The sequence below is a fragment of the Dermacentor silvarum genome, chromosome 4 (assembly GCF_013339745.2).
Source record: "Dermacentor silvarum isolate Dsil-2018 chromosome 4, BIME_Dsil_1.4, whole genome shotgun sequence".
Classification (NCBI taxonomy): Eukaryota; Metazoa; Arthropoda; class Arachnida; order Ixodida; family Ixodidae; genus Dermacentor; species Dermacentor silvarum.
In genome coordinates this window covers 11,112,128-11,131,044 of record NC_051157.2, presented here as the reverse complement: position 1 = coordinate 11,131,044, position 18,917 = coordinate 11,112,128, and the positions used below count along the sequence as shown (strand labels likewise).

The 18,917-nt window shown below is 48.0% G+C and overlaps 1 protein-coding gene across 2 annotated transcripts in view; it reads left to right on the top strand.

Moving 5' to 3' along the window:
- LOC119449431 (PHD finger protein rhinoceros-like) overlaps positions 1–18,917 on the top strand; it is a 66,695-nt gene that overhangs the window by 3,956 nt on the left and 43,822 nt on the right. For both annotated transcript variants that reach the window (XM_037712602.2, XM_037712601.2), the window contains exons 6-7: positions 17,928–17,966; positions 18,066–18,229. In XM_037712602.2, coding sequence (XP_037568530.1) covers positions 17,928–17,966; positions 18,066–18,229 — 203 coding nt within the window. The remainder of the gene's footprint in view (positions 1–17,927; positions 17,967–18,065; positions 18,230–18,917) is intronic.

Sequence of the window (18,917 nt, the reverse complement as noted above, 5' to 3'; positions counted from 1 at the left end):
AATGCATTTCGTGTTCTGTCATACGTTTTGCCCAAGTGCCCTCTGTGGATGACCATACGAAACCAACAAATAATGAAGCCAAGGAAAGCACAGAGGAAATTATTTGTTGTTTTAGAGTCAAACCTTGATATAATGAATGATCAGATATAAAAGAGTAAATATAAAATGTTTCTAGCCAATACCAGTGTGCAGCGAATGTATGCTATAAGGAATATCAGTTATAACTAATGTATTTTTGTGTCATATCCGACTTTGTATAACGAGGCTCAACTGTAATTGAAATCGAATAAGGTAAAGGGGGGAAAGTGAAAGTGGACAAAAAAAAAAAACTCTGCCGCTATGGCTCCGTTATGGCTTTGGGTGCACTGGCTAACACTGCCAGGGTCCGATCTTGTACACATACATAACTACCCAAGAATATGGATGTCAGAACAGCTGTTGTCATAGATCAATTGCAGAGCATCATGCACAAAATGCAGAGGACGTGGGTTGGACTCCCACTGGCTGCAAGTTATTTTGTCAACTTTCATTCCCCTTTCTCTTCCCATTTCTACATTTCAATTAAGCCCTAACACTGGTACATCAGTGCTGGTACATCACAAATTTCATAGTATTTTCTCCTGCTTAAGTGGTTGTTGTGATGTAAAAAAATTTTAAAACTTGCTAATGTCAGTCTTTGGCACCTTTAGAGTACAATGTAGGCCATATTTACTGATAGAAAATTGGTAAGTCTGAGCAGACACTGTTGAAATCCAGGACATCATGTCAAGCTGTTGTGGAACTTGAAGCGGTACTGCCGTTTGAAGCCGTTCCTCTTGGGAAGGAATTGCTTTTTTTTTTTTTTTTGTTATTGGAGAACCGTAGTTTACAAACACATCTTAAAATTATTTTTTCCTTTGGTGTCTCTTCAAGGCATTTCTTATACATATTCTCAGGATAGAGTTTCTCCTCTATCATTAAAGGGACACTAAAAGCAAATAGTAAGTGGACGTGGACATTTAAAATACCATTCCACAAGCATCGCAGCGCTTGTTTTATGCCAAGGAAAGACTTGGTGTACGAGAAAATTGTGTTTGAAGAGTCTCCATACCTTTAGCGCAATTCAAATTGCCCGCCCTCAGCAGGGAGTGCTGATGGTGCATACGCCATCACAGCCCTTTACTGCTTGGTGAATAAAACTGCGCCCGACAGACGGTGCTACGGTTTTCTGCGCAAAACGCAAATGCACGGCCATGAAAAAACCTAGCCAAGACAGCATTGGATTCGCCGCTGCAGCTGCTCTTGGAAGTGGCGTGGACCGTTCGGGAATCACATGGCATAACATGGACGTGGCATTCTCTGGTACTTGCAGTTTGTGTGAGTTTCGCGAGCAAGCAAAACCAGCGTAGCACTACGTGACAATGAAACTACTGAAATGCAAAAGCGTAGGTGGCGCATGGTGGAGAAAACAAAACCTCTCGACCGCCCGCATTGTTGTCAAGGGTGACGTCAATGAGTTCTTTTTTCTAAAAATCAAATAGACCTGGACAAGGAGCATTTTCTTTTGTCTTACACAGTCTAGACCACTTATAACGTAACTGCTTATAGTGCAGGACCGGATATAATACGGTCTTTTCAGACTCCCGTTAATTTTCCCATAGTACTCTATGTATACGCATATCGCTTATAGTGCAGTTGCGGGACACGAAATACTGATTACAGTGCGGCTGCCTGGAAGTTCAGCAGTCAACCTAGATGGCAAATGCTCCCTCAAGCCACAAATACCGTATTTACTCCAATCTAACATGCACTTTTTTTCCGATAAAACAGGCCCAAAAATTGCGTGCGCGTTAGAATCGAGTACGACCCTAAAGCTGCGTTACCATATTAGCCGTCGGCATTTCAAAATGGCCGCCTCGCACGTGCGTCGAGCCTAGCTACTCTCGAGCCTAGCTACCGTAGCTTCCTCCATGTGCTGCAGTACACGTGCTTAGGCAATAGTCTACCGTCTGTCTTCATGTTCTCTGATCTATCAGCATGAAGTACCGAGTTCATCATGATGCCGCATTTAAAAGGAAAGTGATCATGTGTGCGGAGACGGACGGAAATCGGGCTGCATCACGGGCGTTCGGAAAATCCGAAACTTGCATTCAGGACTGGCGCAAACAGAAAGAGGATTTTTGCCAGCAAAGCAATGCAGAACGGTTTCAGTGGACTGAAGCAGGACATAATCTGCGACGATCCACTTCGGCGATATTGTCACGTAGTAGTGACGCTGAAGAAAACAGTCGTAAAACTGTGTACGACGAAACTGGTTGTTTATTGGGCGAACCTGTGCCCACAAAAGCAAGGTACACTCAAAGCACAACGATAGCGGCGAACACAGTCGGCGATCGTCGAAAATCTCATCAGTGGCGAAACGCGTCGGCTTTTATACCTGAGTCATCGAAGGTTCCAGATTAATCCCTGATGCCCGCGTGTCTTCCAGAAAGTTCTAGACAATTCGCGTCGCTCATACAATCAGATTACATGGGCGTCGGTGACCACAGACGACGGATAGAAGCATCGATAACGTCCGAGAAGCTTCCAATGCAGGCGCGTCCTGCGCCGAGCGATAACGTTTAACATTTGTCAGCCAATGTTGAAAGCGGCCACCAGTGAAAGATAAACATGTGTACGTGTCAATACCCTCCCCTTAAAAAGCATCGCCCCGATGCTACAAACAAACACGAAAGCGAAAACAAAAACCATGCGTAATAAACAAAATAACAAAAAACAATAACAAAATAACAAAGTACCTAAGTTTGTCAGCGGGCGTAGAAAGGCTTAAGACGCACCACGTGGATGACTTCAGGTCGTGCCCGGCGCCGCTGTGATTGCGAAATGCCGTCTGGCACGACCTCATAGTCCAGTGCGCCAATACGTCGGGTGATCTTATATGGTCCGAAATAGCGACGTAACAGCTTCTCGCTAAGTCCTCGTCGGCGTATCGGAGTCCAGACCCAAACACGGTCACCGGGCTGGTACTCGACGTAGCGTCGTCGAAGGTTGTAGTGTCGGCTGTCGGTCCTCTGCTGGTTCTTGATGCGCAGTCGGGCGAGCTGTCGACCTTCTTCGGCACGCTGCAAATAAGTGGCAACGTCGAGATTTTCTTCGTCAGCGACGTCTGGTAGCATGGCGTCAAGCGTCGTTGCCGGGTTCCTTCCGTAGACCAGGTTGAACGGCGCCATGTGCGTCGTTTCTTGCACGGCCGTCTTGTATGCGAAGGTCACGTACGGAAGGATGGCATCCCACGTCTTGTGTTCGACGTCGACGTACATTGCCAGCATGTCGGCGATGGTCTTATTTAGGCGCTCGGTGAGGCCATTCGTCTGCGGGTGGTAGGCGGTGGTGCGGCGATGGCTTGTCTGGCTGTACCGCAGGATGGCTTGAGTTAGTTCTGCCGTAAAGGCCGTGCCTCTGTCGGTGATGAGGACTTCTGGGGCACCGTGACGCAGGAGGATGTTCTCAACGAAGAATCGGGCTACCTCGGCGGCACTGCCTTTGGGCAAGGCTTTTGTTTCGGCGTAGCGGGTGAGGTAGTCCGTAGCGACGACGATCCATTTATTTCCGGACGTCGACGTCGGAAAAGGCCCCAGTAAGTCCATCCCGATCTGCTGGAACGGTCGGCGAGGTGGCTCGATTGGCTGTAGAAGTCCGGCTGGCCTTGTCGGCGGTGTTTTGCGTCGCTGACAGTCTCGGCATGTCCTTACGTAATGGGCGACGTCGGCAGAGAGGCGAGGCCAGTAGTATTTTTCTTGTATCCTCGCGAGAGTGCGTGAAAAACCGAGATGTCCAGCCGTTGGGTCGTCATGGAGAGCTTGCAGAACCTCTGGACGCAATGCTGAGGGTACCACGAGGAGGTAGTTGGCTCGGAGAGGCGAGAAGTTCTTCTTTAGGAGAATGTCGTTTTGCAAGAAAAACGACGCCAATCCTCGCCTGAACACCTTCGGCACAATGACGGTCTTGCCTTCCAGGTAGTCTACAAGGCTCCTTAGTTCCGGGTCGGCTCGCTGTTGTTCGGCGAATTCGTCGGCACTGATTGGTCCCAAGAAAGTGTCGTCATCCTGGTCGTCCTGTGGCGGCGGTTCGACGGGGGCGCGAGACAAGCAGTCGGCGTCAGAGTGCTTTCGCCCGGACTTGTAAACGACGGTGATGTCGAATTCTTGAAGTCTCAGACTCCATCGTGCGAGGCGACCTGAAGGATCCTTCAAGTTAGCTAGCCAACACAAGGCGTGGTGGTCGCTCACAACTTTAAAGGGCCTGCCATAGAGGTAGGGACGAAACTTTGATGTAGCCCAGATGATGGCGAGGCACTCCTTTTCTGTTGTGGAATAATTTGCTTCCGCCTTCGATAGCGACCGGCTAGCGTAACTTACAACCCTTTCTAGTCCATCAGTCCTCTGCACAAGCACGGCGCCGAGTCCTACGCTGCTTGCGTCGGTGTGGACTTCGGTATCGGCGTTTTCGTCGAAATGCGCAAGTATTGGCGGCGATTGCAGGCGTCTCCCACTTGAACTCGACGTCGGCCTTCGTGAGATACGTCAGTGGCTCTGCGATCCGTGAAAAATCCTTGACGAAGCGCCTGTAATAGGCGCACAGTCCAAGAAATCTACGCACTGCCTTCTTGTCAGCGGGCAGAGGAAAGTTGGAGATGGCCGCAGTTTTCTGAGGGTCGGGGCGCACTCCAGACTTGTTGATGACGTGGCCCAAAAACAAGAGCTCCTCATACGCGAAGCGGCACTTTTCTGGCTTTAACGTGAGTCCGGAGGTTTTGATTGCTTGAAGAACTGTTTCAAGGCGCCGCAGGTGTTCTTCGAAGCTTGAGGCAAACACAACGACGTCGTCCAAATAGACGAGGCAAGTCTGCCACTTCAAGCCTGCCAGTACTGTATCCATGACGCGTTGGAAAGTCGCAGGTGCCGAGCAAAGACCAAACGGCATGACCTTGAACTCAAACAGTCCGTCTGGTGTTATAAAGGCCGTCTTCTCCCGATCCCTCTCGTCGACTTCAATTTGCCAGTAGCCGGTTTTGAGGTCCATCGACGAAAAATACTTTGCATTGTACAGTCGATCCAAGGCGTCGTCAATCCGTGGGAGGGGGTATACGTCCTTCTTCGTGACCTTGTTGAGGCGACGATAATCGACGCAGAAACGTAGGGTTCCATCCTTCTTCTTCACTAACACCACGGGGGACGCCCACGGACTCTTGGACGGCTGGATGATGTCGTCGCGTAGCATTTCGTCGACTTGTCGCCTTATGGCCTCGCGTTCGCGCGCCGAAACTCGGTACGGGCTCTGACGCAATGGGCGGGCATTTTCGTCGGTTATGATGCGGTGCTTGGCGACAGGGGTTTGTCGAACTTTTGACGACGACGAGAAGCAATCCTTGTATTGCAGGAGCAGCGCTTTTAGTCGTTCTTTCTTATGCCTGGGAAGGTTCTGATTGACGTCAAAAGTTGGTTCAGGTATTATAGTCGTCGTTGCGGGTGCACTGGAATCCGTGAAGGCGAAAGCACTGCTGGCTTGTACTATTTCGTCGATGTAGGCGACCGTGGTGCCTTTGTTAATGTGCTTGTATTCGGGGCTGAAGTTCGTGAGCATCACCGTTGCTTTCCCTGCACGTAGCTCAGCTATGCCTCTAGCGACGCAAATTTCACGGTCGAGCAGTAAGTGATGATCGCCCTCAATGACGCCCTCCATGTCTGCAGGCACTTCGGTGCCGACGGAAATCATTACGCTGGAGCGAGGCGGAACGGTGACTTGTTCTTCAAGCACATTCAAGGCATGGTAACTTATGCTTGTATGCGGTGGTATCGCGTTGTGCGTTGAAAGCGTTATCGACTTGGACCTTAAGTCGATGACTGCACCGTGTTGATTTAGAAAGTCCATGCCTAGGATGACATCCCTGGAGCAGTGCTGCAGGATTACGAAGCTCGCCGGGTAAGTGCGGTTGTTTACCGTGACTCGCGCTGTGCAGATTCCAGTCGGCGTTATTAGGTGGCCTCCCGCTGTCCGGATATCGGGTCCTTGCCAGGCTGTTTTCACCTTCTTCAACTTGGCGGCGAACGGGCCACTGAAGACGGAATAGTCGGCTCCAGTGTCGACGAGAGCGGTGACGTTATGGCCATCGATGAGCACGTCTAGATCGGTAGACCGGCGTCTGGCGTTGCGGTTAATTCGTGGCGTCGGATCACGGCTGCGTCGGCTTGCTCTGCTGCTGCTACGTCGCGTCGGAAGGTCTTCTTTCGGCGGCGAAGTGTTGTCAAGGCTGTTGCTAGGCGGCGTGCTGATATCTCGTCGTGATGAATCGCGAATCGTCGTCGTCGGCGGCGTCGGAGGATCTTCGGCATTGCGTCGTACAGCAACCGCACCTCCATCGGTTGCTGCCTTTAGTTTCCCGGATAGGGGCTCACGGACCGGCCCCGGGCTGGGCCAGTGTATGGTCGGCGCTGCGGCGACAGGTAACGTCCTGGTGACGGCGAGCGTGAGGGTCGTCGTGGTTGCCACTGGGCTCCGGCGAGGTAGTCGGCGATGTCACGTGGCCGCTCGCCAAGCTGTGGACGCGGCGCGTTGACGGCGAACACTCGTAGGCCCATCTCGCGGTATGGGCATCGGCGGTAGACATGACCAGCTTCCCCGCAGTGATAGCAGAGCGGGCGGTGGTCGGGGGCGCGCCAAATGTCCGTCTTTCTCGGGTAGCTGCGCTGGGTGACGGGCGGGCGTGCTGGCTGCGGCGGCGGCGGTGGGCGACGGAACTGCGGCGTTACTTGGCCCTGGTGCGAGCGTGAAGGAGGGCCTTGACGACGGGCAACGGCGGCGTAAGTCAGCGCTTCCGGCTGGGGTTGCGGCGATTGCGGCTGCACATCAGGAACTCCAAGTGAGCGCTGAACTTCTTCTTTGACGACGGCGGCGATAGATGCCACTTGAGGCTGCGACCTGGGTAAGAGCTTCTGCAGCTCCTCGCGAACGATTGCTCTGATGGTCTCGCGCAGGTCGTCGGCGCCTAGAGCTTGAGCATCGGCGTAGTTGGTCAGGGCACGGCGGTTGTATTGCCTGGCGCGCATTTCAAGCGTCTTCTCGATCGTTGTGGCCTCGGAAAGAAATTCGGCGACAGTCTTGGGCGGGTTGCGCATCAATCCGGTGAATAGTTGCTCTTTGACACCCCGCATCAAGAACCGAACTTTCTTTTCTTCAGACATGTCGGGGTCGGCGTGGCGGAAGAGGCGAGACATCTCCTCCGTGAAGATCGCGATGTTCTCGTTCGGCAATTGCACCCTGGTTTCTAAGAGAACCTCTGCCCTCTCCTTTCGTACGACACTCGTGAAGGTCCTCACGAAGTTTTCACGAAAAAGGTCCCACGTAACAAGGGTGGTCTCTCTGTTCTCAAACCAGGTCCGAGCAGCGTCATCCAACGAAAAATAGACATGGCGTAGCTTGTCGTCGTCGCTCCATTTGTTGAACGTCGCGATCCGCTCGTATGTCTCCAGCCAGGTTTCAGGGTCTTCAGCCGATGATCCACGGAAGGTCGGGGGCTCCCGAGGTTGTTGCAGCAGGATGGGGGACGCTGGGGCTGCCATTGGGGTCGTTGACTTGGCCTTGATCGCTGTGGTCTTCTCGGGAAGAAGTCCGTACTCCGGCAGAAGTCCTTGCTGCCTACGGCTAGCTCGCTGGTCCTTGGTGACGTTGGCGTTGTCCTCCGGTTTCGGGCTTGGATCGCGGCTTTGCGGGGGCGTTCGCTGCATGAACGCACTAGCACCTCCACCAGATGTCACGTAGTAGTGACGCTGAAGAAAACAGTCGTAAAACTGTGTACGACGAAACTGGTTGTTTATTGGGCGAACCTGTGCCCACAAAAGCAAGGTACACTCAAAGCACAACGATAGCGGCGAACACAGTCGGCGATCGTCGAAAATCTCATCAGCGGCGAAACGCGTCGGCTTTTATACCTGAGTCATCGAAGGTTCCAGATTAATCCCTGATGCCCGCGTGTCTTCCAGAAAGTTCTAGACAATTCGCGTCGCTCATACAATCAGATTACATGGGCGTCGGTGACCACAGACGACGGATAGAAGCATCGATAACGTCCGAGAAGCTTCCAATGCAGGCGCGTCCTGCGCCGAGCGATAACGTTTAACATTTGTCAGCCAATGTTGAAAGCGGCCACCAGTGAAAGATAAACATGTGTACGTGTCAATATGATCGCCTTGGCCCTATCTTGAAAGCAATCTGTGACGGGGAAAGTCTGCCGCGCGCCGTGTTTTCGCTGCTTATAGGTCACATTGAAGCGAGAGGCATGATAGCACGAAGGTCAATTCGCTCGCCGCGCTTCGTCACTCGAGCGTTTTGACAGTTCGTTTCCATGGTCAATGAGCGAGATGTGTTCATGTTTGCTTGTGCGTGCATGACACTGTGCTTGTTAATTTATTTAATAAGCGATTATGGAACCTAGAGCATCGTGACAGGGACGGCAGAAATGCGCCTGGAGTGTCCATTATCGCATTAAAATATTTGTCTTGGTTATAGTGCGGATATTCGCGACTCCGGCGACTTGCGCTCTAAACGGTCTACACTGTAGTGCCCTTTTTGCCGGTCCAATGACCTTTTTTTTATGAGTGGTTGAGTACTGGTGACAGAATTTTAATGAAGAGTGCCTTCGTCATCAATCCTGTACTTGAATGTCCCGGAGGAGTCTCTAATCGCGTCCGGTATTTGCCTCAATTTCTCAATTACTAAAGCTCTGTTCGCAGTAGTATTGATGCCTTAGATGTTCTAGAGCACTAATATATAACTTTAGCTTGACTTAATATTTGCGTTTAGTGTCCCTTTAATGGGGTGACTAGCAGCCGAGAAAACTGGGGAATGACTAGCAAACTTTAACACCTGGAAGGTGTCACGGAATTGTCATGTAAAATTTGTAAAAGGAATTTATTATGTTGAGATAAATGAGTAAACTCACGAAGTCAGAAATTCCTGTAGGTTGGTTGCTCCACAAAGCCTTTAAGCTCTTTGCAGCACCCCCAAGCCAGTTTCCTACACGATAACATTCCTTCCTCTACCACCATATACAGCTTAGACCACTTATAACGTAACCGTTTATAAAGTGGGACGGGCTACAATGCGGCCTTTTCTGACTCCCGTTTACCCTCCTATAGAACTCCATGTATATGCATAGTGCTTACAGCGCAGTTGTGCGAGACGTAATACCGGTTATAATACGGCTTCCACGGAAAATTTCCACCCTGAAGCGCAATAGCGAGCACGCTTCTCAACGAGGTGCTCCCGCCGATGGGAGAGGAGAGCATCGAGGGCCATGCGGAGGAGGAGCATGAGATGCAGAGCGAACAAAAAAAAAAAATTGGTGGCAGTGCGATGCAGGCACGCAGAAGCGATGGAGAGGCCTTTTGCTCAGCTGCTTATCAGTGTTGTGCTTTGCACTGAACGCAGCTTCAGTTTCTGTGCACCCGTCATGATGTGCGTCGTGAAGTGCTGATATCGTGTGCGACGCTGTCAGTTTAAGCAGTGTTCCGCAAATTTAGTTTGAAGCTTTTAGGCTTTATGTGCGCTGATGAGCTTCGGCCGTTCGTACCAGTGTGCACACATACAAACTTGGTAGGCATTTGTAGTAGTTGCCGTGGCAGGTTGCCCAAGGAACCAAACTCCGCTTCGTATTCATTGCTGTCAGTTCAGCCGTGCGTGTGATCGCATGCGTAGTCTCTACGTAATCGTCCACAGGTATGAACATATCAAGGGGACCTTCCCGCGGCGGCATGCTTCTCGACACCCCTGCCACCTAGGCCTAACCATTGTGCCTCATTGTCCACCAATGTTGCGGTTTGGTGTCGAGTTGACTGCATTTCATTTTTGTTAATTTGTACCTCACAATAACAAATGTATGGCACATGGAATGTGGAGAAACCATCTTGGGGGGGGATAACTAACGTGAGGGCACAGGCAACATTTGAATGGTGGCAACTTGGTCCGCGGTCGTCATGTTTTCGACACCGTGCATACGCTGATCAGTCCGAGAAATCGGATGAAACACTATACTGTGCCTGAAATTTTGGTCGCCATCGTTTTTAATTTAAGTATTATGACTTTGTCTGCCTTGTGCGAAAACTGCAGGTACTTGGACATTAACCTTTCAATGTTGGTAAATATTCATCATCATCATCATCAGCCTATATTTATGTCCACTGCAGGACGAAGGCCTCTCCCTGCGATCTCCAATTACCCCTGTCTTGGGCTAACTGATTTCAACTTGCGCCTGCAAATTTCCTAACTTCATCGCCCCACCTAGTTTTCTACCGTCCTCGACTGCGCTTCCCTTCTCTTGGTATCCATTCTGCAACTTTAATGGTCCACCGGTTATCCATCCTACGCATTATGTGGCCTGCCCAGCTCCATTTTTCCTCTTAATGTGAATTAGAATATCGGCTATCCCCGTTTGTTCTCTGATCCACACCGTTCTCTTCCTGGCTCTTAACGTTAGGCCTACCATTTTTCGTTCCATCACTCTTTGTGCGGTGCTTAACTTGTTCACCAGTTTCTTTCTTAACCTCCAAGTTTCTGCCCCATATGTTAGCACCGGAAGAATGCAATGATTGTAGACTTTTCTTTTCAACGACAGTGGTAAGCTCCCAGTCAAGATTTGGTAGTGCCTGCCCTATGCACTCCAACCCAATTTTATTCTTCTGTAAATTTCTTTCTCGTGATCAGGGTCCCCTGCGAGTAATTGACCTAGATAAACGTACTCCTTTACAGACTCAGAGGCTGACTGGCGATCCTGAATTCTTGTTCCCTTGCCAGGCTATTGACCATTATCTTTGTCTTCTGCATATTCATCTTCAACCCAATTCTTACTTTCTCGGGGTCCTCAATCATTTGTTGCAATTCATCCCCATTGTTGCTGATCAGGACAATGTCATCTGCAAACCGAAAGTTACAGAGATATTCGCCGTTGATCCTCACTCCTAAGCCTTCCCAGTCTAAGAGCTTGAATACTTGTTCTAAGCATGCTGTGAATAGCATTGTAGGGATCGTAAATATAAACGGATGAAAAACTCCTGGCCACATGCTTCGATTCTCGGATACGCACGGCTGCTTGGTCTACATGTTTTGCATATGTGCAGGCCTTGAAAATCGTTGTTTTGGTTATAGTGCGGTACTGCTTACAGTGCGGCACTGCTTACAGTGCGGATATTCGAGACTCCAGCGACTTACCGTATTTACTCGAATCTAACGCGCACTTTTCTTCCGATAAAACAGGCCCAAAAATTATGTGCGCGTTAGAATCGAGTACGACCGTAAATCTGAGTTACCATATAGCCGTCGGCATTTCAAAATGGCCGCCTCGCACGTGCTTCGAGCCTAGCTACACTCTAGCCTAGCTGCCGTAGCTTCCTCCGTGTGCTGCAGTACACGTGCTTAGGCATTAGTCAAGCGTCTGTCTTCCCGTTTTCTGTGTCTGCTCTATCACCATAAAGTGCCGAGTTCATCATGCTTCCGCATTTATAAGGAGAGTGATCATGTGTGTGGAGACAGACGGAAATTGGGCCGCATCATGGGCGTTCGGAGAATCCGAAACTTGCGTGCGCGACTGGTGCAAACAGAAGGAGAGGATTTTCGCCAGCAAATCAACACGGAAGGGTTTCAGTGCACTGATGCAGGATGTATTCTGCGACGATCCACTTCGGCGATACGATCGCCGTGGTGGTGGTTGTGGTGGTAGAATAGGAGAGGTGGCCAAACGGCGCCGTTTCGTCAAGGCGCCGCATGACGCGATGGCTCTCGAGTTGTCGGCGCTTTGCGTAAGGTGGCAGCAGGGGTAGTATGGGCTCATTTCTCCGCTCCGCCGTACTTGAAAGTATGTAGTCGGCGGGCGTCGCGAGCATTCAAACTGTATTTTTAGGTCTCCGACTTTTAAGAAAGAGCTTCGCGTCATGGTTCCGTACACCAGGGAGGGCTTCAATACCACTGAATAGTTCCCGTCGCTTAAAACGGACTTTTCGCGCAGATTTACGCATGCAGCGTGACTTCAGACGTGTCGTTTATTCCTTATTTATTTTATTGTTTCATTTCTTTATTTTGCCGGATACAGATTGGTTCTGAAAACTGTATGGTGACGAATGCGTTATTGCCAAATGGATCACGCTTGAAACGAATATCTTTATATGTTGACGATCGAGTACATTTGTTTCTTCTTCCTCATTACAATATCATCATTAACACTCCTTTATTAGCATTACGACTATGCAGAAACAGTACTTAATGTTTTTCCAAAGCTACTGTTGGTGTGTTAACCAATATATATATACACAGGGTGTTTCAGTGAACACTTTCAAAATTTATTTAATGTTGCCTGTGGCAGATAGCCCAATTCTAGTTAATGAGCTGGTCTACTCGAAGCGGCGGACATTACCTGCACATAAAATTGAAATGCATAATCGACTAATTAATAAAAATTCACTAGTTAAGTTTTTAACTAATTACCTGATGGCCCATATTGTAATCTACAAATTGTAGCCGTGGAGTTCGCAAGGCGGATCCACTTGGAATGAATTCCCGGGATGACACCGCTTTCGAGATAATAATTCCCGAACTTTGCAATGAAATCCATTGGTGTTCCAGTTAGTTTCTTAACAAAACGTCGCCTTATGCATTGAAGCACAAAACTAACTGGAACGCCAATGCATTTTTTTTTTTTTTGGGGGGAAAACAAATTTTGTTTTTCCAAATGAGATAAAGTTGTATTTCTGTATGAAAGTATGAGGTGCGTGGTACTGTAAAGGATTTTTTTTGGTCACGAAAAACGGGTGTGCGTTACAATTGAGGCCCGCGTTAGAATTGAGTAAATACGGTACGTTATAAGTGGTCTACACTGTGAAAGAAACTGATTTGTTAATTATATGCAGCGCTAGCTTCTGGCGCAAACTAAGTGAGAACTTTATCCTTGCATGCACCTGCTGCTTGTGGCCTGCACATTTTACACTGACCACGCCTGTTACAACGGATTTGCATACAACATACTTTTGGGTATAACAGACTATTCATCTCATTTAGTTTGGTCTGCCTATGTATCAATGTAACCAATTCCACCTTTAACGGAGCCGGCTACAATGAACTATCGGCTACAACAGGCAAATTTTTGGCCAAATTTTGTCTACATCGTGTAAATACAGCTTACTTTGTGCTATGGGGATACATACGTTGCTGCACACAACTATTTCTACCCGCTTGTAGAGTTGGCAAAAATGCTCTTTTTTGGTCTAGGAAATATTTCTTTTTTCTGCCACAGAAAATGCTTGATGTTAATTAGTATACTATCACATTGTAGAGGAAGAAATTATCTTTCCAACGGTATTAATTTTAAACAACATATTTATTAAAAATACAAAGAATTATCAAAACAAAGTTTTAAAAAACGTAAAAACAAAAACATTAACGCTGCTTTGCACAAAATAAGTAGAAAATATTTGAAATATTCATTTTAACACAAGGGCCATAAGCAATAATCCTGCAAATATAAGCTCTGTATGTACAATATTGCTTTAAATAGTAGGAAAACATGAGCCCTAGCCCTACTGAACCACTGCGCCCTTACGAACTGCTACTATACACTCCGGCGCGATGCTAAGGTCCACTCCCGGCCGTTTTCGTGCACCAAACTCCACTCTCTGCGCAGTGGCCGGGCATTAATTTCCGTCGTTCGGTTCCGCCTGAATGACGTTGACACCCTGCATGTAAGAACTGTGACCTTTAGAACACGCCGGATATACAGTGAGAGCTCGTTAATGCGGAAAATCGGTTAATTCGACCATCGCACGTGGTCCTACAATTACATACAGGAGTCTATGGAGCGGAACTCTGTTAATTCGGCAAAATTTTAGCGCGCATCGATTAATTCGACCGAGCGTCGCAGCCTGCGAGCTCGCCCAGTCGATGCAAAGAGCAAAAAAAAATAAAAATAAATAAAAACTAATAAAACACTGCCAAGAGCAACGCTCTGTGCAGCTGAAAAAAAAAAAAATGCCGCATAGGCCAACTGCAAGGTCATCGGTATCATCCGAAATGGGTAGATGTATAGGCTAGGTGGCGCAAGCTGCCGCCCGTACAAAGGGTTCAGCCACTAAGCATCCATCCATCTGGAAAGCGAAGTTGGTAGCAGAGATATCCCTAGCAGTCGTGTCGCAGATATCCCTATTTTCAGCAAGTCTCGTTGTGGCGTGTATCGTCGTTTTTGCGTGTTCCTTGCGTGCTTCGCCAGGTGTGTTTGCTGTGCAGTTTTCGAGTGCGTAGCACGCAGTGCTTGCATGCCTCGCTATCGCATGCTGCTCGAATGGCGTGCTGCTGCAATGTCGTTGCCAGCAAAGCGGCCGAAGTACCAGACAAAGGACTTAGCCACGAAAGTGGAAATACTGAAAGTGCTCAAGAATGGTGTTTCACGCCACAACGTGGCTGAAGCGTTGTCCGTGCTGGAGGACTTTTGTGAGCAAATTCTGCATGGTGCGTGTGCCACAGAGCATCTGACAGCTATTAGAGCTATTGTCGCCGTTCTAAACAGATGGAAGATTACAAACTTCTTTGGCAAATAAAGGCACATCATGCTGGGGAAAATTTCGTGTTTTTGTTCATTCAATATTTCGACAATCGGATAATTCGTCAATTTTTCGCGATCCTACCAGTGTCGAATAAAAACTTTTACTGTACTTGGATCAATGCGTGGCAGAGATGAAACTGTTCGAGAAGAAAGCTAAAATCACCGGTAGATGCCTGTTGACGTTCCCGGACGGTTTGATGCACTTTCGCCGTCCGTCCTAAAGTCTGATGAATCGAAGCCATCTTCCAAGTCTGTGCTGCTATCATAATCCAGAAATTTTAGCCCAGATGCATCGGAATCGGTCAAAATTCGCCGTTTCCATGGAGCAGCAGTGTACGACATCGACACCATTTTCAAAAATACGAGGGATCGTCTCCCCGATTACGAAGGCGCTTTAAAAATCCCCGTGGAAATGAGAAACACAAAAGTGAAACTGATAAAATGGTTTCTCTTTAACCCATTAGATGGTGTTAGCTGTCTAGAAGCTCTTGGAGAGCGCCAAAATTCAAATTTGTAGCCATCGATAACACTGCTATCGATGGGAATAGGTGCAGTCATGAAAGTGTTAAGGAATGAATACAACAGCGGCAAGCTTCCTGCAATGGCATGCCACACACCGCTCTGCTGGCAGACCACCACTGTTGGTTTATTGTCGAGGAAGCGCCGAGGGTGCTGCTATGCCTAACCAACTTCGGAGCGAAGCCGTAGCATATGGTGCTTCAAGAACAAGTGCCGACGATCGCAAAATGCACCATTTTGAAAATGCTTTATTTCTCATCATATCAATTTGCACAAAAAGAATATTTAGTTATACGTGCTGTCCAGACTGCGAGATGCGTGATTCGGTTGAGCCATCTTGCATGCAGTGCAGTGGGCGGCCAAACGCAGTCTTCAAGTTGAACTTGCCTCATACCGTTGCTCTCATTCGTGCTACAGAGTTGACAGTGGTTGGTGCGAAAAATAAAGTTAAGACATCAACTTGCACTACCGGCCGCTGTTTTGTGTGAAGAAACTGTAGCTGACATTTGTGTTATCAGCGGCGCTTGGGCCGGGCAGTCGGCACGGCAGCGCGGGCCGGCTGGCTCCCTGCTATTGTATAATCTTGCTGTTGTGCGGGTGTATGTGCGGGTGTATTTATGTCCACTGCAGGATGAAGGCCTCTCCCTGGGATCTCCAATTACCCCTGTCTTGCGCTAGCTGATTCCAACTTGCGCCTGCGAATTTCCTAACTTATCTCTATTATCTTATTATTATTATTATTATTATTATTATTATTATTATTATTATTATTATTATTAGAATATTATCTGGGGTTAACGCTATAGCCACTGAACTACCACAGTGGGCCATAGCAGAACGCACTTCACGCCTTTTTCGGTTACATTTGTCTTCTCTGTACTTTTCCTCTTGCGTATTACTTTTTAAGTGCAGCGGTACGAAGGCTCCATAGCTGCTCCTGAGCACTATAATAAACATTTCATTGATGGATTAAATTATTATTACAGTTAAACCTCGATATAACGAATTTAAATATAATTAAATTCTCAATATAACGAAGTATTTAACTTTTTCTAGCTTCTTGTCCACAGAACACCATGTATTTAAAACCTCAATATAACAAAGTGCGTTTATACACGATTTCAGTGTAACGAAATTTCACTGCTGCTGCTAAGGAATACTGAGACAATAAATGGAAACTTCAGTGGATGCAGATGATCAAGTGGTTTAATTATGAGCAGCTCAAATCACGCATCATGTGACCAACAGCGGCCGCCGTAGCAGAGCAGTGTCATGTTCGGTGTAAAGTACAAAAGCGATAATATCCTATCGTGCCCCAAGTGCTGTATGCTTTGTGTCCGAGTGAAAGTGTGCGAGGGGAGTCGAGAAGGATGGTGGTTTGATTAATGCCATCTTCTCGTGTAGGCAAGGGGAAATAAGGGGAGCAGAGCGAGCTTGCAGTAACATTATCAAGCGCGTGAGGGCAGGGGAGAGGGGCAGGTTGGCATGTGTCTCCTTTTTTAGCCCGGCTGTGGCTGCACATGGCTATCAGCGCCTGGTGCCGTTTTAGAGGTAATCTGCCGTGTGTGCAAAGACTTGGAATGTGTAGATGGTGTGGCATCATGTGCGCAGTTTTCCCGTGCCTTTGGTATTGGAGGAATTTCCAGGGCCGCACATCGCATTCTGAGTGGAGTGCACCAGCTCCCGCCATACATACAAATCGTGTGGTATCCGGGGCATGAGTCTTTAGGCGGCAATCAGCAGGCGCATGCACACCGGGAGCTGAGAGAGGGCCTCACCGAGCAATTCCATCCCGAGCCCATACGATTAACCTACATGCACATCCTTCAGCACTATCGCCTTTCATGAAGAACACTACCACTGCCTCATTATTCACCGGCGCGAAAGGAAGCTGTAATATGGCGAAAACTCCAAACAAGCACATATCCACATTTGAGTCTCCACCACGTCATACACCCTGCGCTGTATTCCTATAGATGCCCATACTGCCATCAATGCGCAACGCTTTACCACATGGTATGGGCTTGAACAAACACACCTCAGCTAGCACTCGTAACACACCCCACAACACAGCAATGGGACGCAGTGCTGTCCAGCTCCGACTCAACGGACCAGCTCAACCTGGCCAACCGAGCGAGAAGGACAGCTAAGGCCGCTGGACTTCTCGACTGAGGGGACCACCCACTGCAGAGTGGAGAAGCTGCCTACACTCGTGTGCTCTTTTGCATAGAGTTTATTCTCTCTCTTGCGCAATCTAAGTTCAAGAGACATGTGAAGCGAGAGGCAGACGAAGCAGAAGTATTTGCTCCTCGCTGCCGGCGCTTTTCGTGATAGTGTTGCCCCACTGCAGGCTACAATATCGGCCACAGGGGCAGAGTGGACACAAAAGTGTGGCCGTCTTTGCTTCGTATACCTGATGTGAAGATAGTGTCGACAAGGCATGAAACCCTATATATTGTCGCCGACTCCCAAATTCAGCTAAATAATTTTTTTTTTCCCCGATTGCTCGACAAGGGGGAAAATGTTGTGGCCCCTTCCATGTAAGAAAAATACATTGGGGACTCTATTTATTCGCATAAAAATCAAATTTCAATATAATTAATTTCGATATAACGAAGCAAATTGCCGATTTTACAAACTTTGTTATATATTGATGTCTAACTGTAATATTATTAACCCAGTCACTTTGCAGCCTTTTGATAATGAATGTTGCGTTTGGCAACCATAATCGAGGAATGGCGGCATTAGGGAAGCTCAACTAACCTGGTTCGTGATATTGTTTTCTTTGTAGAGTCATCAAGAAGAAGAGCAAATCAAATGACTTCAAGCTGTAAGTCTTGTTTGACAGTCACACAGGTAACCATAAAATTGAAATAGCGCACTGAGAACACTTTTTCTTTTCTTTTCCTTCTCCTACCTCGGTTCACAGACCTCCAAACAAGTATCTCCGGTTGTCGCACGACGAGTTCTTTTCCAACGAGCTCCATGTGCTGACCAATGTCAGTGCTTTGGCTGAAAAGACCTGCCGCTATGATCTGGACTCCTTAGATCAGCAGTGGTTGCGAGTCTTCAATGACGAGCGCAAGTCTCATGGTGAGTCCTCTTGCTGCACTTGGCCTCCGGCACACTGTTTCTCGTCAGTTGTGCAGCTATACAGTGCAGAGTTGTTAGTTCAAAGTGAAACTATGTTGAAATTGCATTGAAACAAATGTTCGTGTGAACAAAAGGATGCATGGGACTGTTATATTGTGGTGCATGTTGCTATGTGCTGGATATTATGTCACCCAATGTTGCACCGCACAACGTTGCCTACTCGGTAGCATAATGTCTTTTGCCAAAGGCTGAATACTTGCTCCCCGGTTTGGAAATAAGAACAAAGTGCAAAAGCCTTCTTACTTTGTAAGTAGGGTTGTGCAAATATTGATTATTCGAATAATTCAATTCGCAAAATGAATATCTACTATTTGATTTTTTTTTATATTCAGTATATATTCAGTGTAAAGAGTACTAAAGACCCACGCATTGCCACATATCAATTGCGCCGCAGAGCCCCTCATGCTCGATGCCACGAGCATCGTGCAAACTTGCCATTGCTTGCGCAGATGGACCTTGCGATAACCCAACTGCCTTAAAGTTGGTTTAGCCGTTCTGTATTTTTAAAACTGGAAAGAAATGCTTTCTGTGCAATAAATAAAAGATTGCCGCAAGACACAGGTCCACTAATAAACTGAAAAGCAAATTGGTATTCAAGTGAATGTCACTACAGTAAAAGCTCGATGAT